At 42.0% G+C, this 23,143-nt stretch overlaps 1 protein-coding gene across 1 annotated transcript in view; it reads left to right on the plus strand.

Moving 5' to 3' along the window:
• Positions 1–23,143, plus strand: part of kcnq1.2 (potassium voltage-gated channel, KQT-like subfamily, member 1.2) — a 164,454-nt gene that overhangs the window by 24,810 nt on the left and 116,501 nt on the right. Inside the window, exons 10-14 of the mRNA XM_075470313.1 lie at positions 515–680; positions 2,984–3,010; positions 4,506–4,559; positions 4,843–4,960; positions 7,218–7,286. Coding sequence (XP_075326428.1) covers positions 515–680; positions 2,984–3,010; positions 4,506–4,559; positions 4,843–4,960; positions 7,218–7,286 — 434 coding nt within the window. The remainder of the gene's footprint in view (positions 1–514; positions 681–2,983; positions 3,011–4,505; positions 4,560–4,842; positions 4,961–7,217; positions 7,287–23,143) is intronic.

Genomic DNA, 23,143 nt, shown 5'->3' on the forward strand with positions numbered 1-23,143 from the left:
GAAATGTACATTTCTGCCCCTATACTAACTCTCTGCGGGCTTGAGCTCATCTCAGTAGGACAGATAAACAGTTGGCACATCATGCTTTCTAAACAGATAAGACCATGTTTCTGCTGTTTTTGGGCCATCTTTTCCCAGTAGGTAATGTGGTTATTTCAGCAGGACATGTGGCTTCACAGACGAGAGATTGCGCTCGACTGGTGTTGCATGAAGAGAAGCATCGGACATCGGTGACCAGGGACTCGTGCAGAACTGCACAACTGCAACAATTAATATCTTCACTTTCAAATGATTAAAATGTGAAATAATTTAAATGAAGTGTGATGTAACACAATTGCGAACATGCTTCTCAGCCCTCTTTTGTGGATGTGAAAGACACATCATTTCCTTTGTATATGTGTCCGTTGAATAAATGTTCAAATCGGGCCCGAATGTTTTATTATTCTAAGAGTGGCTCTTTCGGTGACTCTAAAGGGTTTATTTTATGGCTTGATCATTTTTTTCTGTCTGTTAGAGGAGGGGAACCAAGAGGAGATCGAAGTCCAGAGGAACTGGTTCCATGAGCGCTAGCTCAGAAAGAGCTTTATCCATCCCGCAGATCACCTATGATCACATTGACGACTCGCGTGAAAAGAAGGATGTCCCATTTTTCCTCGAAGAGTCAAGAGGAACAGTCCAAGGTAACACTCTACTGGAAGGGCTGTTGATCTGCAGTCACAGTTAGTATCTGGTATTAGATTCTAATTTGTAGAATGGTTAGTCTGAGCTTCTCTCACTCTGTCGTGTTTTTTAAAGAAAGCCTGCTAACCTCTTTGCATTTCTTCTTTTCCATAATATCCCCCCAAGTCTAGTAAACTTGCCAAGATTGCGCATGTAAACACCAAACCCTGTTTTACTGCTGCTTCATCAAACTAGCTTTGTTTGAATCTCTTGTGTATTTGAACTTTACACCTCAAAATGCCAATTTCCACAGAGTTGTTTAAAAATTGGATGTAATAGGGTGGTGAGACTGTCTTTGCTTTCTTAAGTGTACATCAAACACAGTCTTGTTTGATGAAATAATGCCTGTGTTTAGAGCAGTGAAATGATGTCATTGTACTTTAAAGGCCTTGGAAATCCATTATCACAGTAAAAGTTTGATGTGTTTTGGCATTTTGCGCATTTCCGTGATTAGAAAAACTTATGGCACCTAAAATGAAATCATAGCAGCCAGGATGTGCTTTTGTTTTTTTGACGTTATCCTTGAACGCACCGAATCACTTAAAACGAGTGGGTACGCGTGCCCAAATTTTTGGACTTGTTATGTGTGTAGGTTGGTACAGTTAGGATAACAGCTAAAAAAGATAGATCTGAGTGCACTGAACGGTTAGAGGACAACCCAGCTGTATACACTGTTTGTTTCTCACTGCTGCACAATAAGAGGACATACTGAGGAGCACTTTGGTTGTCTCAGTTGTTTCAGTGGAGACCATTAGACATTTTGGGAGGAGTTGTTATGTGATGGCTCCTCATTTTCACACAGTAAACAGAGGCCCTGTCCTGATTCCCTTAAAGCCAAGATGGCTCCCAGGTGTCTCCAGTAAGCCACATGGAAGTTATTAAAGTCTCAGTGGTGATTAGAGGTCATGGTTAGAAGCTTTTTACAGCTTCTTCTGTCCCCCTTGCTGGCCACAGACACTCACATTGGGCTTTAATGGAAACAACTTTAAAATACCAGCTTGTCAAAGTTACAAGTGGGAATTTCTCGTAATGCCAGTTGCAGTCATACCAAAGCCGAACAATTATTACATAGGACAGAAATCCAACTGAGGACATGGTGCTGGTCTCAGGTAATGCAGTCTCCACTTAACTAACTTTGAACTGTATGGTTCCAAGTTCATGCCACAGCAAAAATGGCAACAGACAGTAGTTTAAAACTAGGCCCATGCTCACAATACTGTATATGGTTGATGGATGTTAAGAGGGTGGGTGCTGGAGGGGTGGGGTGGTTTAGCTTCCTGTGTTAAAAGCCAACCCCACCAAATGAACTGACCCAGACTCAAGGTTAATAAATGCTCTTTATGAGTTTTTCCTGTCAAAGCGTGCAATCATAAAAGGAGCTGGAGTGACATAAAGGGAGAACATCACTAGAAAAGCAGCAACTTACACAGGGAAAAACTTGGTTTTCTGCTTAATTGGGTGGACTTCGGTTCATGAAAATCAACATGCAGCAAGTCGACATGTGGACGAAGCAGTGATATTCAAGGTGATGCCAGCGAGGTTGCATTAATCATGTGCAAGACGCATCACACAGCAATGATGCATTTTGCATTTTGTTTGATAAATCAGTGAATAAACTTAAGGAAATGCGCTCACTTGGAGTGGAAAAAGAAAAGGAACAAGCTATGGATAACACTGTAGCATGTAATGAAGCCAAAGTCTGCAGCCTTCTTTCATTAATTATAATCTCAGAGTTGAAACGGCTTCAGATCCATCCATAAAACAGACATCTGCAATGTCATCTGTCTGTACCAGGTATGGTCCTTATTTACTGTTTTCTATTTCTTAGAAATTAGATTTCTTAGAAATTATTTACCAAACGATCTGAAAACTGTTGTTTGATAATTGTCACTGAGATGCTACCTCATTGATCCTAATTGAGGCAGTTTTGTACCAGAAAGAATCATGTACACATGCAGTGATATTCACATGATCAGGTTTGTGAACGCTCTCTAATTCTCTATCGATGTCATGATATTATTTTCATCATGAATGCATTTGGTCACAATAGTTGTGTCGTGAAAATCTGGCATCTTGACAGCAATGAAATTCTAACAAAATGCTACTGAGAGCGCTGCAAAACTGCTGTTATGTCACAAAGTAAGCGCTTACAAAAATTTGTGATTACATTACTTGTAGAGATCTGCCATTTATGTACAAACCGATTTATTAGGCAGCCATATTACAGTCCAATTTTCAATTAAAAATGTGCTTTTCTTTGCAGGAATTTCAAGGATACTTGGGAAAACAGGTACGTTTTTTTTTTTTGTTTGTTTTTTAAGTCATCTTACCAGCCATCAAAAGTGAAATCCACTGAGTGGGATTCCAGGGACTAATATTTTGTCAGAGGGGTAATGTCAAGAAAGTACTTTGGGCAGACTGGTCTCATGGTAGAGCCCTCTTTGTTTCTCCATATTATAATCTTTTTAGACCAATACAGAAATCCCAGAGGCAACAGACAAAAGAAAAACTAAAACAAAAGTTGTGTATATAATGCAAATGTCCCAGCTTTACTGTCTGACCAGTAGTCACTTCCACTGGTTGAGTTCTATTTTTTCTTCATTTAAAAACTCCTCTTTGTTAATCATTAGCCAGCCTACTGATTTAATGTGGCCCTGACTGTATTTTCATTCAACTCACTGGCTGGCTGAGTCTTTGTCATCAACCGGACCAAACCAGAGCCAAGCAGAGACTTTCAGACAATGGTTCTGTGTTGACCTGGCCTGTTTTCTGTACTGGGTGCCCTGCCAACACCAAGGGTGAGGAGCGGGGCTGCCTGGCGAGGAATAGACAGGGGCCTCAGGGACTGAGAGGACACAGACTGGGACACTAAAGAGAGGTAGAGAGGGGAAGAGGGAGGGGAGGTGCAGTGCAGAGTTGATAAGCTGCCATTGTGAACCACCAGTGGTTAGAGATAAACTGATCATTGTTTGATTTACGAAGTGTTCGGCTTATCGCTCCACTTATCTGTCTGGCTCCGCCCACCTCCCCTGTCTGTGTGAATCTCTTGATGGAACACAGTTTCCCTTTCTCATTATCTTTTTTTGTCTGCACTCTGAATACTTGCATTCTGTCTTATTCTACCCTTGGTTCATAAAAAAAAAAAAAACACACTGATGGGTTAGATAAGAAACACATAAACTCTTATAAACTCTTCTGGCCGTTAAACGAGTTATCTTTGGACACTCTTCTCTCCACTTTTCCTCTCACTCTCACTCCCTCGGTCATTCCCTGTCTGCCTGTTTCTGTGTCGTTCTGGCTGCCTCCACATTTGACAATGTCAAACAAACTGGATGATGGAATACAAGAGGGGTTTGAATGGCTTTTGCTTGAATTGGAATGGTCATTCACTTCTTGGACACAGATTTGCCTCCCCATTCTTCATCACAATGGAGGCTTGGTGGCTTGGAGGAGAGACATGTCAAACTCTGCTGACATTCTGACTGCAGGTCAAGACCCCGCTACACATGTTGTTCTTTGCTGTTGTTTTTAGCTGCGCCAGCAGCCAGCCAGCTGCACCGCTCAAGTGGAGCTTTTCTCTTTTTTTTCTTTTTTTTTTCTAACAGACCACTTGTGATTATTTCTAATGAATTTTTTATTTGGCATCATTTTTAAAGCTAATTTAAAATGGTAACACTTCAATTGAACACCAGAGTGGTTGCAATCCATTGACAAAAAGTGAGTTTATTTCAGCTCTTTTCCCTCTGTTCTTTTTTCTGTCTTTAATCATGTTTTCACGGCTTCAGGCTCACCACACCACTCTTGGTCGTCTTTCGCTCTGAGTTGCCCTGCTTCTCCAGGTATCTTTCAGTTTCTCTACTCATAATGCTTTAAACATATTTTTGTCTTCGGTAATGAACTTGACGTAAGGACATCTTTTGCGATGTGGAGTAGGTCTCACAGAAGCTAAATTATGTTGTTGGAAAGCCACAAATGATCCCGTTCACAAACGCCCAAATCATTTCTTTAAAAGAAACTTTCCATGAACTTGTTTAGAAATGTCTCCACGGTCTAAGTGAAGCTGCTTTTTATCGGTTCAGTTTGTTTTCTATTGATGATATCCATTCTCTTTGTTCTTTACAGTGAAGAGGAGTCGTGATAAAAGCATGTCCATAGACATCTCCCGCACCTGCAGCTTAACCGATGAGCTAGATGACACGAGGGAGGATATTCTCCTACCTGTGGTTACTGACAAGAATCAGTAAGTCCTGCAAAGTTTCCCCTTTGCTCCTCTCTGAAGCCCCCCATCTCCCTCCCATCCATCACCCTTAACTGACCTCCATTCTCTGATCTCTATTAGGCTGATTTCCCTACTGGTCATAGTACCCAAACGCTTTTTGTCAGACCAGAGAGCCCCTCTTGCTGCTTTCTAAATGAAGTTGTTTTGTTGAAGTCTCTTGAGGGTTAAAGAGACTCTCGAGAGCCAAGGCCATATCAGGTACAGAGGGTTCTAAGGGGGATTATCCCTTTAGTCTTGGGAGAAATGTCAAAAGAAATCCCTCTCAATGGGTAGTAGAACATGTTATGGTACAGATGGCTTGTCACCACATGCCCTCATTGAACTGAGAATTCACTGTTTTTGTTTGCTGTGTGAATTCTGAATATGTGTTGATGATCCCCCTTCCTCCCACCGACCTGGTCATTCACACAAGTTTCATGAATGTGAACCCCAACGTAATTAGATTTTCTTTGTTTCCTGTGTTGTAGCACTTCCTGTTGTCGTGACAAAGCATGTTGAATACTTGGGTGACTGACAACCCCCCCGTTTGTCATCCTCTAATTCCCTCTGTCTTTTCAGAAGAATTGACATCACCAGTGGCACATAATGCCCTTACTCATTTAAACTCTCACCATGTCAACAGTTATGTTTGGCTCACAGTGTTGGTGTGTTTCCTACTGGGGCCGAAACTTGTGTGGCATCTTTGTGTCCAGATTAAGAGTTTCCATACTGGGTTGGCAGGTAATACCAAGTCCCATGGGGCAGTGCAAAAGGTTCTAGACGAGTGCTACTTTGTGTATGTGGTTGTTCTTAGTCATGATTAATACCTACAGTCAGTCCACAGTAAACATCTGTTACAGTGAGCTGCAACACCCCACCATGCCTGAGGGGACGGCTCATGTGCATCGGAGGCTTTGAGTTGCACTTGGAGTGTGGTACTGTGACACGTTGACATTTTGTAGATCCTTTGTTTTGCCTTCATCACTTACATATGCTTGTAATGCATGGCTGTATGCAGATGTTTTGCATTTGTAAAAGTTTTGCATGCAACTCTGAAGTCAACACGCTGAGTCGATTTATTTATTTATTTATTTTGTCAAGGAAATGATATAACGTGTCGGAAAAAATGAGCATTTCTTCAAATGCAAAGGCGCTGTAACTTCTTACGTCATGAACTTAAAAGAAAAAGAAAAGTGTTCAGCCTTTCTGTGCACAGCATGTTTAAAGACGATCGGCAGATTTCCCCTGATGTTTAAGCTAGAATAAGCTTGAGCCTTCGGTTGCATTGAGTGAAATAGTCCATGGCTGCTCCACACGTTGAGTTGCTCATCAGTGTGTAATTGTAGAAGGAAAAAGTGCTTCTTATTATATATTACAGTATATAATAAGATGTGCTGAATGTGTCGGTGCATAAAGTAAAAAGTTCAGGCAACAATTGTATTTTGAAAGAAAAAAATGCTCATTTTTACCATCTGTTGGAGTTGTGTTCCTGGTGTTATTTGTGTCTCATCTTACTGTTCATTTTGAGCCATTTCGTACTGCAACACACTATACATAATGGGCAGCATTTTGAGCTTGACTGGATCACACTCAGTCTTATTGCTACAGAGTTTAACCCAAAATCTAGATCTACACTGGGTTAAAATGTCAGAATTTGGGCAAATAAGATCCCCGTTCTCCACCTGCATGTTCAGGTGCCTGGAACTATAAAGTCACAGGAGGGGGTTGCACGTCCGCCTTCAACGAGAGCGCGGTTCACTTCCAACCACGAACAGAGATTTTATCTGCCTGGCGTTTTCACCCTGTCCTAACTTTCTATTATTTCAAGTCGTATGTTATTTGTTACTCGCTTCAGGTGTGTGTGAATGTCAGTTTCTCCTTTCAGATATGTGTGCACGGATATCGTTTCCTAGTAAACACAGCATTCTTGCCAGTTATGCCTCTGTCACTCCTCTGCTGCTATCTCGTCTGCTGGCTTTTCCTATTCAGTCTACACTATTGTTCTTGCGCCTTCTTGAAAGATAAAAACATTGTTCACTTCTGTACAGCTAAATGCAAAATTGCCATGCAGGATGAAAACCTTTCACAGAAAGCACTGTTTTCTAGTTTTATTTAAAGGGTGAAAGAATGCTGTTCTTCCACACAGGCAGATGGAACACAGGCAGGAAAAATGAACAAGACCAGAATTACTGTTAAACAAGAGTTATGAGCCGCCGGATGCCTCTTCTCTCTCTTGCAGTCTTTTGACCAGCCCGTCCGTGGCAATGGTTCAGGATTCTTTCTCCACACAGCAGTTGAATTCTACAAGGTACTGTACTGGGCTTCCCACCATTCTTCTTCTCTCTTTCCTTCTCTTCACCTCTTTACGTCATCCTGATCATATCTGTGGGTCAGCTGGACTCTGGAAACTTTGTGTGATGTGACAACCATACAGACAATAATTAGCCATCACCCAAACTTTTGTGACATATAATGAGGGGGGGGGGCACTTTTTTCTTTGCTTTCGAGCATATATTTGGGTGTCTGAAGTCACCACCAACCCCAAAAACACAACTGTGGCATTTCATTTTGGCCACCTTAGATCTTAAAATATCCTACACAACGAACCTTTCAGATTCTTATTATAGATTTACGTCCCTCCTCCAGTTCACTACGCCTCTGCGAAGCCTCAACCACTGAGCCCCGTCCGCTCGCATCCATCCTGCTAGAATGAGGAAGCCAGCCTCGCTTGGAAATGTTCTGGCGTCAGCTGTACTGAGGAGCATCCCCCCCCAGCCTCAGAGGATATAAGAGCACCAGGGATAAACTATATTACAGGTTAATGTTCCAGTAAGAGTTAGCAACAGAGTGCATCACACTGTTTTAACAACTTTCCATGTTCTGGCTGGACTGAAGAAACTGAGCCACAAAGAGGGATCGGTTCCACCTCTCAGTGCCTGAACTTCAGACAGGGGCAATGGAAGTATATGTAACCCCATAAAGTTATCATTGTTACTGTTTGAAAGATTAGCATTACTGTTACACCATCGCTTTCCAGTTCAACGGTTACCTTCTGTATTTCAGACAACCCGTAGCTGTGGGAATGTGCTGTTTTCAGCACAACACCAGTTCTCCTCATTCTCACTGCTGCATGAGACGCCATGTACCGCTCTTTATGTGTTAACATTGCATTAACGGCATGTTTCTAATAACAATGTAGGTCTCCGTTTACGATGTACGATTTATCTAATATTTTATTAGATACAAAATGTTTAAATGCAGTCATTAATGCATCACTATGAGTTATGCTGATGAGAAATCATTGTTTGCTAGCATCTGGTGCTGACTTACAGCTACACTGCTAACCAGATGCCCAGGTTTCTTACTGCACTCATACTTATACACTAGCGTACTCAGCTAAAATGACTGAGGCCATCCATCAGAAAGTGACGCTCAGCAAAGTGTTTGCGCATGCTGATGACAGTTGCTGCTTTGAACTCTTTTCTAACGTCCAACATTCTGTTTTCCACTCTTTTTTTCAGATTATACTGTTGATATGTTCAAATAAAAAAAAAACTCACACAAGTCTGTAAGTATCCTTTCCTGCTGAAGAACGGGGATTTCTGCAGCATAGTTTTTGCCCCATGTCCGCCCACCAACAACCACTTTGGAGTATTTCTAGGTGCACGAACTTGTCTCACACTTAGGATCTTGGCAACTGTGGGCAAGGTCCAGACCTAATTCTGCCGACATTAGCGAGAGAGACTATTTGTAACCATTAAGGGCTGTTGTGCCCAACACAGCCAAGCTGAGATTTGGAACTTGCTGGGCACTCCCATAACAGCTGGTTTGTTTTGCCCCTGGTGTCACGCTACTAAGGACAGCACTGTCATTTGGTATCCTTATCTGGATCTCTGCAGACAGCTCCCAGATCCACCCTTACTGCCTGAGGCAACTTGCATGCACACACACTGTGTCAGTTTTTTTTTTTTGTTGTTGTTGTTTTATAGTCAAAAATGTTCTGGAGTACCTCCACACCTTCGAGCTGTAATTTAGATTTGACATGAGCTGGCTCTTTCCTTGGTTTGGGTTTCTGCTTGCTCAAACAGCCTTTATTCTACCTCTATCGCTTAAGTTTCTCTGTCACAGCACCGGCTGGAACATTCCACTGTTTGTTTGGCTTAGCTCAAGCAGGCTACCCCCTTAAAAGTGTGTGTGTGTGTGTGTCTCTGTGCGAGTGTGTGTTTGTTCACATGTGAGAGAAGCATCAATACAGCTGGCTGTGATGTCTCTGGGCTTCTGAAGAGGAAGTGGTGCAGGGCAGCGTCCGCACGCAAACATATCTTTTGCTTCTCCGAACGCAAAATACACACAAGCACACTTCCCCCCCCCCTCTGAGAACATAAATCTTTGTTATTGCCTTGTTTGTTTGTTTTAAAAGCAGCTTACGATGATTTGCAGAATTTCATGAAATACCTCAAAAAAAGCAAACACGCATACACAATGAAAACACAGAGCACACAGTGGTCAACATAGTTCTTCCCTTTCTGTTGTAAACAGTTCCTTCGCTATTTGTTTACCTACTCCTGCGCAAATGAGGCTTGATTTTGGTACGATTCCGACAAGCAGTGATTTCCCTTGATTGTGTACATGCATCAGAATGTGTGAGAACTGAGCGGCCTGGTGGTTTGGTGTAAGGCGGCGTGTATACACCGTCATACACTTTGATGATGTAAACATCTGCGATTCAGCAGTTGTCTGTTGGATGAGATCACAACAAACCGCAGCAGAGTTGAAGGTCCTGAGTCCACCCCGAGGCAGATTGACATCTGCCCTTTTGGAGAATGAGTAAATGTTTCTAATATACTTCTTTTGCCCTAAACAGAGGAAGGCCTTGTTTAGCCGATTGCAGCGATTGTGTCCTCGCTCCCCCTGCTTTCTGCTTTTGTTTTTTCTCTCAGTGCTCTGACTTATCACGATGTCTCCCAGCTTCCCCGTGTATCTAAAAAAAAAAAAACTCTTCCCCTGGTTAATTACCTGGTGAAGCTGCAGCAGATCAGTAACGCGTGTCATCCTGTGACCTCAGGCAGTTGGCTCTTTCTCCTGCTGGGTGTAGCCAGCTTCTCTGGCCTCGTAGTCCTCCTCCTCCTTTTCGTCTCCTCTGAGACCTGTAAAAGACAGCATGGGCCACCTGCAGGCAGATCTTAATTAGTTTCCCTCTCACAAGCCAGCAGGAGATAAACAATGAAAACCCACAGCAGCACCACAGGAGGGTTCGCAGGCAGACACACATGCATCATGGCCTGTCCTCTTCAAGTAGGGGCCTCTCTCGACTGAGTAACTGGCATCCTTTGAGCAGAGCTTAAAACAAATTGACTTTTTGTCCGTGTGGCCTCTGTAAGCCTGTCTTGTACTCTGTACTCTAATATTGATGGCATAAAGAAGAGTTTCAAATGTACTGCATTTAATCAAGAGGCAAAACCTCTTTAATCCTAAAAAAAAAAAAAAGAAAAAAAAAAAAGGTCACTTTGACAAATGTTGCTTAATGTACTCGCACCCAGTGTGTGGGTGCTCAGCATTGTGCTCACAATCCCGAGGAACAAGAGGTTGTTTTATGGGATCTTTGGCCCAATTCAATTAAAGAGAAAAAGCGCTGTGTGTCATCTTCGGTATTTTGGCCTTTGCTGCAAAATCTCAAAATGTCGAAGTAACCCAGGGAAGGCCCCTCTTTGGCCATACGCAGGAGTCACAAATGCACAAACGTCTTCACACAGACAAACGGGTGACGTGCGAGAGGCCTCCTGCTCTGCAGCAAGAAAAGCTGCTCTGGTGCCGCTGCTTTCCGAACAGCCAAAAAAAGAAACTAAGGGGGGGGAGAACTAATTGTACCCTAGTTTCTTGACTTTTTGCCAATTCCTGGAGCATAACAAAGACAGAAAATAGTCTCGGGGCTGTGTAACAGGCACACACCAATTCCATATTCTCAGGGCAACAGAGCTGTACACAGAGGTATTCCGTATGAATCTCATTACAGACCGTTGCTCACTTAGATGTATTTGAAATGGTTTAATTGCTCTCACTTGTCCAAAACAGTTGTCAATCTATCATCATTGCTAGAGTTAGGCTCACGGTATAGAAGGATCCAAATTTTAAAATGGCTTTGTGATAAAGTAGTGTGTCGATCATGGGCGTTGTGTTTGGATCTTTAGGCCTTTGATCAAAATTTTAGCACAGCTCATCTCTTCCTCCAGTATAGTGTGTCTGAATTCAGCACTTATGGTGCACTGTCCGTCAGGTTTTTCACTATAATCGAATCATGCCACCTGCAGAAGTTCTATGATGACTCAGATGGCAGGTGGTCAAATGTTTTTGCAGATTATTTGGCTGCCACAGCTGCTGCTGCTTCTCCTGTTAACCTTTCAGAGTCCTGGTGCATGTGTGAAGAGATGAAAGCCATGACTGGCAACAAGAATTTCAAGTAAGTCGAGAGTTCTAGCCGCATGATATGTCATATATAGTTGCATTTGCTAATATTTTCAAGACTTGAAAGACTTTTTTACAGACTGGTTAATACCAGTTTCTACCCATTTGGTTTTCATCTTGGAGAAAAAGAGTCCTGAGTCATCACTGTTGATTCTGAGATGAGAAGGAGACCTGCTCTGAGTTCTCAAACACCAGACTCACAAGGCTCAACCTCTATTGAGTTACAGTGTTAAAAAAACAAACATGACCAAGTCCGGTTTGTTTTATCTAAATGGCATTTAACTGAAATCCTACCAGTCAGTTATGGGGAAATACAGAACAAAAACTAGGTTTGATGGCCCACGAGGCATCGACCCCTTGGACCTGGAGTTAGTTGCAAATCTCCATATGTGGAAATATACACTTCAACCGAACTGAGTCCTGCAGAGCTCCAGTTTTGTAAGTGAAATCGTATCCTCTCCTTAAGTGCACTGATTTTATTTTATTATCTCGTTTTTTATCCTGATTAGAAGATTAGAACCAGTTTTTTTTCGAGTTAAATTTAACTGCACACCACTAAAAAACTCAAACAGTATTTTTTTTTTAGTGGTATGTAGATTAGAAATAAACTGAGATTAGTGACACTTCAAATCCCATGATTGAGGACCCTGGTGAAAACTCTCTGTTACTCTTAGGAACAGTAAAAGAACAGCGACTTTACAACTCTTTGGACCTGATTTTGAAAATGCGTAGAGTTAAAGATGACACACCTCTCTAATGTTTGAAGGCTTGTATTATTTTACTGTTTCAGCATAACAAAGTAGGACGAGGGCCCGAAGTACTGAGTAAGCACCGTGCTCAGTCAATACTTTGGCAAGCGTCTCGGCTTGTAAATCACTCCGGTGGCCAGCTAAGAGTGTTCTTTCCTAAAGTTATCTGAGAGCTCTCATTTCTTGGAATACTTCCATTTTCAACGCCGTCTTTCCTTTCTTTTCATTTTGAAACTCGTGGTATTTATTTATTCTTATTCATCTTCATTTGCCTTTGCTGGACAGTCGATAGTGAAGGCACAGGCAGAAAACAAGTGAGAGAGAGAGAGGGAGAGAGAGAACGGGGCTCCAAAAATGGACATTACCGGGAATTCTATGAAGTGGTATGTTTTTACTGTTCTGCCACAGAACAAGATGATTGGCCACTGGAGCAAGTTTTACTACCAGGGCGAAATGGGGAAAAGGGGAATCTGCAAGCAGTTTTAATGGCATATACATCACACCCAGGGCAATAAAAGACATTTTCATGAAGTACTTAATTAAAGAGTGTGTTTTATTTGGGCTTGACACTAGGAATCCTGCATTAATGAAGGGCCTCTTGCTGCTGTTATATGGGATGAGAGTGTTTACACCACCCCAGTGCTGGTAATAAGTCTGAGGGAGGAGGACCAACAGTGATTGGGGAGGGATAGTCCGCTTTATAGCCCCTTGCTTTGGGTTGGAAAATCCAGAGACCCAGCAAGCAAGTACCGCAAAAATAAACTGTCCACATCGGATAAAAGGACGACATTACCAATATCTCCAATTGCCTCAATATACTCTGGTCTGGGTGCAATTTAGCTTCACGAGCATTAGCAAAAAAATAAAAAATCTGCCCGGAGTGCACAAACTAATAGACTGAAGTGAACTCTTCACAGCATGCTGGTTTGGTAAGTACCCTGGTGTGTGGCGTTTCAGGCCTCCATCCAGAATAAGCATGAATAACTACCCATGAACTAGGCCAGACTGAGTCGCATTCACAGCTGCATCAAGAAAAATACACAGGCAAACAAGCGTTGGAGTCATAGCCGTTGTTCCGCAGACATTCCAAACCGGGCCGTGAGATGGGGGGGGGGGATTTTTTAAATTTTTTTTTTTAATTTAAAAAAAAGACATGGAAATCGGGAATTCTTTCATTTCACTTGCTAGATTCTATACTTAGAAACTGCATAGATTGCATTATAGGAGGCCGATTGTGCACGTTTATTTTTTTTCAATGACTGTCTGTCTGTCATCATATCCTAATTTGTAAAAGCGACCGGGCTGCAGGAACAAATTGCAGAACCAAACCGGTCCTTGGTGCTGAAAAGGTTGGGGACCCCTGCTCTAGAAAATATGATACTGTAAACAAGTGGGGTTTTTGTCTTCCGTGTATTTTTTCTCTTGAACGTGAGAAGGCGACAAAACAGAAGTTGGAGAGGTTTTAATGTACTGACAATGTTTACTCCAGTAATGAGCAACATTTCTGTTGGTTTGCTGCCTAAAGCGCTCACAAATCGGCCTCACTGTTGTACATCACGTCCTATTACTGTCTGTAGAGTTGAGCTGTTTCTTTCCTTTTTACGTGCAGATGAGTGCAGGACACAGGACTATGTTTGAAATACGCTCAAAGCTTCGTCTTTTGGCATCGGTTCACTTCGACTCCCTTTGCAGACCTTCCCCATCACAAATGCAACCCCAGATACTGGGAAAGAAAAATGAACTCTGAAAATTGCTGTTTTCTCAGCGTGAATCACGGAGCTGCTCTGCGACATGGCTGCTCCCTTTTTTTTTTTTTTTTTTTTTTTTAAGTCCAAGGAAAGACAATTGCAGAACAAAATGGAGATGTGTTTTCTATGATTAAACCGGAGGGCTGTTAACAATTATATACTCGGAGAACAAATGTAATGATAAATTACTGTTTTTGTTAGCTGCCTTCCTAATTTAATAGTTTCCTCTCGGTGTGTCGTTTGGCCACTTTTCATCTAATAATGTTTGCCCTAATTGGTTGTAACATTACAGCAGTGAGGTTAAATACACATTTTAAACTAATCAACCAGCACAATTACAAGAAAATTAAATTATGAGGACCCTATTAATGGAAGTCATGTCGAGGTAGCTTGAGGATGTTATTTTAAACACAACTGATGATAAACTCCAGATGACTTTAATGTTTTTGATTCGTCCTCCTTAATTATTACAAAATCAGATCACTTATTAAACAGCAACAAACAAATTACAACAGAAGGAATGAACAAGGCTTTTCTTTGACCCAAAGCAGTATGGAAAATAAATGGAATGCTGTCTGACTTTTGTTTTTTTTCCCTCAGTGTGTTCATAACTTTATATGTTTTTTATTTTTCGGTGCATTGAAAGGTTAGACGAGTTCTGTCTACAAAAATCCACACCAAAGGGACTTCTTCTCACGCACAGAACACTTCGCTCCCTGACAGACTGAAATGCCCCGTTTTCAGTCCAGACTTTTTTTTTTCCTCCCCCCCATCGCTTCTCCACATCACCGTGAAATACGTGAACGCGGCGTCTGCTCTCAACGCATCTCAGACAGCAGTTCAGGTTGAAGAAAGTTCGAAAGAGCAAACAAATTATATCCGATGTAGTCTTATTCTCGGCACTCTTGCTCGACTTTGCTGAAAAACATCATGAGGTAAGGGGAAAAATAGTTGGAGAAATTTGTAAGGACTCTGCACATTTACATTAAGCTGTGATGCAGGTCTGCAGGGAAACTGTGGCCCCTAAAAACACACACTCATTCTTAATGCACTTTTAGGCCAGAGGCCACATTACATAAATATTACATTAAGATAATAATTACTGCATTAAAGCACCTTATTAGAGTGATCGCCAGTTGAGCCAGCGAGTGTGTAATTAGATTTCTGATCTACGGTTTCTTCCTCTTCCTGATGTTGGAAATGTACAATTGAGTGTTTCCATTGGGCCTAATATGAATTAGGAAGGAGCCATCACTCTATACTCTTTAAAACCAGATTACACACAGCTGACAATACTGCAAGCAAGTCAAGGCCAAAAGTAACACTGCAGCGGCCGCAAACAGCTACCCTGGAAATGTTGGAAGCAGTGGTTCCAGCTACAGCCGTGATGTGGGGCCCGGCTGGCTGTGCACACGTATAAAACAACATATCAACCCTCCAGCAGATCCATTGTCTTGTTCCAGTTACCTGATCATGCAAAGTATTTGGATATTTCCACAAACCACGTCACCCAACTTTAGTGCTTCCTACCTTTTACTGATGACTGTGCAGTCATGAGGAGAAATCCAGAAAAAAACATTTAAAATCGGCTTCGATCTCGACTTCTGAAACACTGAAGGTGGTGAATGACATTTACATATCAGTGTATCAGTTAGTGGCTGGTTATGAGTAACGTCTGACTGTGCAGATTCCTCTGCTGCAGTTTGCAAAAAAAAACAACTCACGACCACATCACCCACGATGCCTCTTACTTTCAGGGGAAGGCATGGCAGGTTAGGGAAAACATTTGCATTTAAAAATCTGTCCGTTTGAAATATTTTCAAGAGATCCCAACAGGCTATAAAGGTTGCGATTCGATTACGACTCGTCACAATTAACTGGACAGAGTCGTGTGATGAATGTCTTTGAATATTTTAAGATATTACACAAAATTGTAAAGAAGGCCACAAAAATGAAAGATGTCGCACACTGCTCACTGTCCTGTCCTTATGTCTGCTGTCACGAATCACACAATGACTGTATTAGAACAATCCAGCGTCGCTTTGAGTGTTGTGGATGCAAGATACTGTGGGACAGAATGGTTTCCTTTCATTAACCCTGTAATCTGCCCTAAAACTCACAAACTCCTGAACACGCAGTTCTTAGATTTTATTCTCCTCCTCGTGTGGTGTGTGTTTTACTTGAGTGGAATCTTCTGAGGAGACTGCAGCACTCAGCAGTAACTGTGATGACAACAGGTTTTTCTGACATATATGTGTCTTGTTTTTTTGTTTTTTTTTAACAAACTTGTCTACACCTCAGATGTGTAAAGCGTGTCAGCCGTGGTTAGTATGTGACTGCGCCTTCGAGTTGCACGGCGGACTTTGCACAAATCCTGGAAGCTCTCACTTTGACTCCGGCAAAATCAAAGTGAGGCTCAACCCAATCCTCACTTGGAGGATTCCCAGACTTGGTACAGATGCTCCCCTGTCTGTTAGAGGAGTGCCTCCCTCTCTGTTCCAATATTAGGAGCACCTGTATAAATACTCTATCGTCTTCTCTGTGTGTTTTGTTGCACATTCTCCTCCCCGTTCTCCTGTACGGGGCTCAGTTTCTTCTTCACTGCCGTTAATGAAAACAATAATCCGCAACAGCACCTGAGCGGCCTGTTTGTACAGCCAATCTTTTAGCCTTTCACCACTGTCTCGGCCACCTTTTTTTTTTTTTTTTTCTTTTTTTTTTTTTTGCTCGGGTTTTCAAATAGGCTCGTTTTGCCATTTGATGTGGGTTGGAGGGGGTTTATTCAGGTGTGCCGGGTCTGACGACCGGCGCTGCCCCCACCCAGCCTCTGATGTTGTGTCCATCCACAGCCAGGTGCTGGAGTTCCATCAGAGAGCCCAGTGTTCCGGACCCCAAGATGAATAGAGGGCTTATTGATGGAGCTCGTCTGTGGGGCTTTGTGGTTTCTCCCCTCTTACACGCAGAAGCAGGGATATACGGTGGACCAGGGTGTTAACCTGCCGGAGAAGAAAAGGGTTGACTAAAGGAGAGCTACAACATTCTGGCACAGGCTTCCACCACAGGGGGATTTATAGAATGCAGCATGTATTTGTGTGCGCTCACATGTACCCAGATTCCACCTTGGCAACGTGCCCGCCCCACCTGTCTGAAAGAACCCACTCTGTGTGTTAGAAGTAAGGCTGTGTTCAGGTCAGCAGAGCTTAAATTGGCTGAAATGAGCCACCTCTCATCGTATCAAGAATACACCCATTGATTATCAGGTAGGAAGCTTTTTCTCACTGTCGTTGAGATTATTAAATAAAAAAGAAAAACTCTTATTTTAGTCAGAGAAAATGGGTTATTTAAATAAATCTGACATTAGGGAAGTTTGAGCAGTCAAAATTCCATTTAATATGGGCATTTAATTCAAATGAAAGATATCCTTTAAGCGGCTTCAGTGTGGGTGTACGGCTTAACCTTTTTAATGATACATTTCAACACTTTTTATACACTTACATGTATATTTAGGGTATCTGAAACTCCTGAAAAGTTGTGTATAATTCACTACACGTCTTTTAAAATTTGACTTACTGTATTCATTCACACTTTTCATTCATACAATTCAGACTAATACTATAATGTGTAGTTCAGTTTAGTGTGAATATGGTGGTCAGTGTGAGATTGTTTAATCGATGTGTAACTTTTCTGCAACTTGCCAGGGTCCAGGTCAGAATAGTGTGTTCTTTATATTCAGATAAACCATTTTAAACACAGATTGAAAGTGCTAAAAAAAAAAACTGTGATACAGATATTATTAATCTTCATAGGTTATTGCACATCTTATTGCACCTGTTGTTTTTCAGTGTGACAATATTAAAGGCATTAAAATGCATTTTGTGATTTTCTTAACAAGGCCCAAAAGAAAAAAAAAACCCTGATCTTACACACGTTGCCAAATGGCAGCAATTAAAAGAAGCGATTGACAGTTTCTGACTACAACCTTGTCAACAAGCCTTTCTGAGAACCGTTGGCTTTTATTTCCTGGTACTGCATGAAGAGATTATTCAAATGCTATTTCTCTGAAGAAGAAAAAAAAAAAGGTTCCTTCTTTCAGTTGAAATACCATCCCCAGAACTTCTCTTTATCTCACTGACCACCATGACAAACAGCAGTGCACTTTTTGATCTTGATTCCGGGAGCCACCTCTATCACAACACCATCACCGGGCTTTCGCGCTTTGCAAGTCTAACAGGTGACACCACCACAAGCCCACACAGTCAGCGTCACCACAGAGAGTACACTGGAATTTGACAAGCTCACTGCTGCTTGGAAAAGGCAACCACAGGAGCATTGTTTTTTGCTTTTCTGGCTAGAGATGGCATCCGAAGCGCATCTCATATGAAAACCGGGAGTATGAAGAAAAATAGGAACAGGAGGAAAACCGCGGTGAGAAGAAAAACAGACTATTTTTGCTTACGATCACCACTGATACGGGCACTGTATGACTGATGGAACTGCAGTCAGCATGTTATCAATCAGGTCCTTAAGTGCCTCCTTGGCCAGACTTTTTAAAATAGGAAAATGACTAAATAAAAAAACTGCAAACATGCAGTATTTTTTCCACTGGATTTCATATGAGCGATATAGATCATGATGAAAGACTCTGGTGGCCTAACAGCAAATGAGACTAATAACCTACTAAGTCAGTCTCCGCTGGTGCTGAAAGGCTTCGTCTCTTTTATTCTTAGAGCATACATGTGCCGTGAAGTCTTTTTCCAGCTCACTAATGTCTTTTTATGGTTCTGTTTCATTCATTTCTATCAATGCCCGTCGGTGAAACTGGCAGAGAAGCGTGCGAGGGCGTCAGAGCGCTGAGACAAACCGAGCGGACAGATAGTGTTCTGCAGAATGACGATTTTACATCCCATTCGTCTAAAAAAATTAAAAGGCGGGGGCAGAACTGTAAAAGGTAGATATAAAGATAAAATTGAGCTATCATCGCTTTGTTCAGTGATGTGAGATCATGTTGACGCCAAGTACCAAAACACTTTGATTGAAATGAGGGAAATGAATTGCTGACACATTCAGTTGATGTCAGCTCGTCCAGGAATTGGCAGTGATTTAGATGATTATGGGGTTTCACATACAGACCTGTACCGGTTATGCCAAATGTTGAGGTTTGTGTATGCTTATGATATGAGTTAGAGGGTAGAATAAACTGCTGAATATCAAGACAACCTGAATCACACCACATAGACCCACTAGACTGAGGTAGCTTTGTTTTCATGTTCAAATTAATTTGAATTCATTCAATTTCACAAAAGCTTTGTGGCTACACGCACCTAACAATAATGATTAGGCTAAAGTTCTTCAAATCATGTGAATAAGATAACCCTTTTTTCATTTTTTTTAACAACATTTTTCTTTAGCAGAGTAGGCCGTTATTAGTCTGAAGACAAATCAGCCGACCGTCGTATTTTCACATCACAGATTTAAGGTCTGGTGGTGAAAGAATTATCGATCATCACTTTTCAGTCCTAAAGGAGCCTGATTAGGACGAATTGAATCCAATAAAAAAATTTAAAAAAACATCTCAGAACTGTCCTTTAAGATAGCCTGCATGTGTGACCTTTAGATGCAGGTTGTGCAATGACACCTCTGGTCAGTAAGAAAGAAGAAAAAAGCTTGAATGAAAAACACTGTCAAAGTTGATGTGTCCTCACAATGCAAGGGAAAGTCACCTAATAATGAGACAAATCATCTTGAAAGATGAAATGTGGTGCATCTCAAGTCAAAAAACACCACTCTGCCAAAGGTGAGGGCAGTTTTTATATTTTTTAAGCTTACACAAGAAAATTCCTGGGTGCTCATACATGGCTTAACTTTGCCACGCAGTAAGAATTTTTTCTTATTCGGTATTTTAGATTTGGATGCGGGTTGACTCTTTTGTGAGTGTAGAACTGAATAACTCAGCAGCTTAAGAAAAGCCAAATGTCAGCAGGACTGCAGCGAGTGGAGGAGGGGGAGCTCAAAGCTGAGAGTAAGTACATTTCTCCTGGTGACCAGCAGGCTGCGCTGTTGCAACATCTCTTCTCTCCTTGCCTCACATCTCAGGCGGCAGGATACCGAATACGAAACTCTAAAATTTTCGTGTGGATTTAGTCATTTGTCTAATGCTGACCTCCCTCTCAGTGGAGTGTGTGTGAATTAGAACGAGCAGCAGGGCTAAGCTCAGATTTAGATTTTATTTTTCCCCCCCAAATGAGTTTGGTGTCAAAAGTCAGCCTTGCCCATTACCACCACCACCCTAACCCAGGACAACTCAATCTCCATATCTTTCACTGTTTCAGTCTTACTTCCCTGCTCTGGAGCGAGTTAAGAGGAGAGATGCATGAAATGGCATAAGTGAGCACACTTTTCCTCCTCTGTCAAAGCGCTGTTCTTCCTGCAGTACAACAGCGTTGGGCTTTTTTTTCTTTTTGCGCTTATGAGCTGTTTTTCTCCACTCTAGATGTCGGTGGCTGTTGTGTGCCAATCCCAAAAGCACTTTTATCGTTAAGTTCCCTTTTGAAGCAAGGGACGCATCAAAAGCAACAAGTGCCTGTGCGTGCATGAGTTTGCAAGGTCCATTTGGTGTGTCCCTTCAGTATTTACATAACATTTTTCCTGACTCTAGGTCAAGTCCTGCTCTCTTTCCTCTCCCTCGGCCTGTCTCTTTCACGTTTGGTCTGGCCTCAGTACAAGTGCTAGCAGTTGTCAGTTTCAGGAAATGCGCTGCTCTCTGTTGGGAAGTGAGGTATCTGCCTTCGGGCCAGCCGTCTTTCTTTTTTTTTCTGCTTTTTTTTTTGTGTGTGTGTGTGTGTGTGTGTGTGTGTGTGTGTGTGTAATTTTTATCGACTGCTTACGGGAAGCAGAGCTCCTCCGTGCACACAGAGCTGCTAACCCCCCCCCTCTCTTCTTTTGTTCTGACTGCATCTAGACTGATGCATAATCAGGCTGACTGAGTGGATAAGTAGTTAATTAAATGGACAGGATTTGAATGAATGGATGTAGCGCTATGAACAACTTTTATTCCTCAGGGGAAATAGAAAGTTACCTTACTTCACATGTGCTTACAGACACACACACACACACACACAAAGCTTCCCACATTTAAACCCAGCATTATACTTCCTTCTCGCAAATCCAGATTCCTTTTGCGTTTTGGTGGCAACAAAGTCCATATTGTTATTACAAAGCAACAACTTTCCCCCAACCACCCACTAGACACACACATACACTCACGCACACATCTCTTTACACCCCCAACGTGTGAGATGAAAAGCCTATAAAGCAAGAATTGCATGATCTGCAGAGCTGCACCATTGAAGCGTGTGCCGGAAAGCAATGAAAACAAAGCTGTATGTTTTCAGCTTGGGGCCTGAGTGTAATGTATGAGCAGGGTGAGTGTATGTGTGTGTAATTGTGTGTCCGTGTGGAGAATTTGGGGAGTAGTTTGAGTGCAAACAGGATATTGTAGTACACGGGAGCACAGATTCTTCCTGCAGCAGTTTGGCTCAGCGTGTCCAGGACAAGCTCAACAACATGCAGGCGACACCCCTCTACACGCACGCACACACACACACACACAAACACACACACACACACACAAACACACACACACACACACACACACACACACACACATGAGGTCGCAGTAATCGTGTGTATATGCACATAATTTACACAAAACAAATCATCTCAAGCTACATTTGAATAGCCTGGTAAATGTAATCCAACATTTGCTCTCTCAAGCCTTTCTTATCTGTTTTTTTTTTATTTTTTATTTTTTATTCTGGTTTTGGCTTGAAGTGTGTGGCTTTGACTCACTTTGGGGGACTGGGTGTAATCTGATCAATCTGTTAGTTCCACAGAGACCCTTTGTCAGACATGGTTTTAAAATGAAACTACTCAAGAGATGTTATTCAAAGGAGAAAATGGGCCAGTGTGCAAGAATAACCCTGTGTTACAACTGACTCCGTGTTGTTGTTTTTTTTCCCACATTTGACTTAAACGGAGAAAACTCTGAGAAACTCTGAGATTTAAACCCTGCGTTTCTCCGAAAGATGGCTCATCTCTCGTGCACAAACTTCATACTGGAGGTGGAAGGCCAAGGAAAATGTCTGAGCAATGCAGAGAGAGCGTGTGAAACGGATTCACCTCATGTTTGAGACTTAGAGAGGAAAGACATGTGTGCGAGGCGTGCAGTGTGTGTTGTTGTAAGCAGGGGCTCATCTCATGGGGTTGTCAGAAGCTTTAAAATAGGCTGTTTGTCAAGTGCCAGTGCTGGGAGCACCCGTTCACTCGCTCCATACCGGCCACTCCATCTGTAAGACTGCTGAGGTAGTGTGCATGCACGGACTTTCGTGTGTCCTAGTTTTGATAAACAGAGAAAAAAAGGACAGATAGGAAACGGTGTGTTTGGAATGATGGAGCGAATACAAGAGGGTAGGATGACTGCGCAGCACGAATCATCAAAGAGTAAAAAAAATTTGTAAATGGTTTCTCAGTGGTTCCATAATCTGCCATTTGTTCCAAAATGATGGCATTAATACATGTCTACATATATATAGACATACTAATATAATATAATACATCTTTGAAGTCGGTGACATGTGCACTATTGAACCTTGAACCTTGTACATGCACAGCGTTGCACATTAATTTGTTGTGATGCTTTATGGGCTGACAGAAAACACCTCCATTAGCGACCAAATATGTCAAAAGACAAGGTGGGGTAATGTTGGGGGATTGTATATGCTGTGGTGCATCTGATGAACAAACATGCTCACAAAAAAAAAAAAACGGCAAAAGAAAAAGTTTTTGTTCATCTGAAATACAGTTTGAAAGTAAGAGTTTGGAGAATATACAAATATCACATTAGTTTTGTTGTAGGAATCCGCCACATCCTCAGTCTCCTCGGATTTACAGCCTACACAGAGATGATGATGATTGTAGTCTCCTCAGGAATTTAAACCCGCATTTTACCAAGCAGGCACGACAGAACAGTTCTAACTTACTGATAGCAACAGTAAAGCAAACTCAGCATCTCTCATTTCTGAGCTCTCTCTTGACCAGTAAAATCCTATCTAATGTTTATTTTTGTCCTTTCTTTTGCTTGTACACTTTATCTCTTCTTCCTCACTTCCTCTCATGGCGTCGTCTTGGGTCTCATTGTTGCATCTCCC

This window comes from Odontesthes bonariensis, chromosome 7, assembly GCF_027942865.1.
Source record: "Odontesthes bonariensis isolate fOdoBon6 chromosome 7, fOdoBon6.hap1, whole genome shotgun sequence".
NCBI lineage: Eukaryota > Metazoa > Chordata > Actinopteri > Atheriniformes > Atherinopsidae > Odontesthes > Odontesthes bonariensis.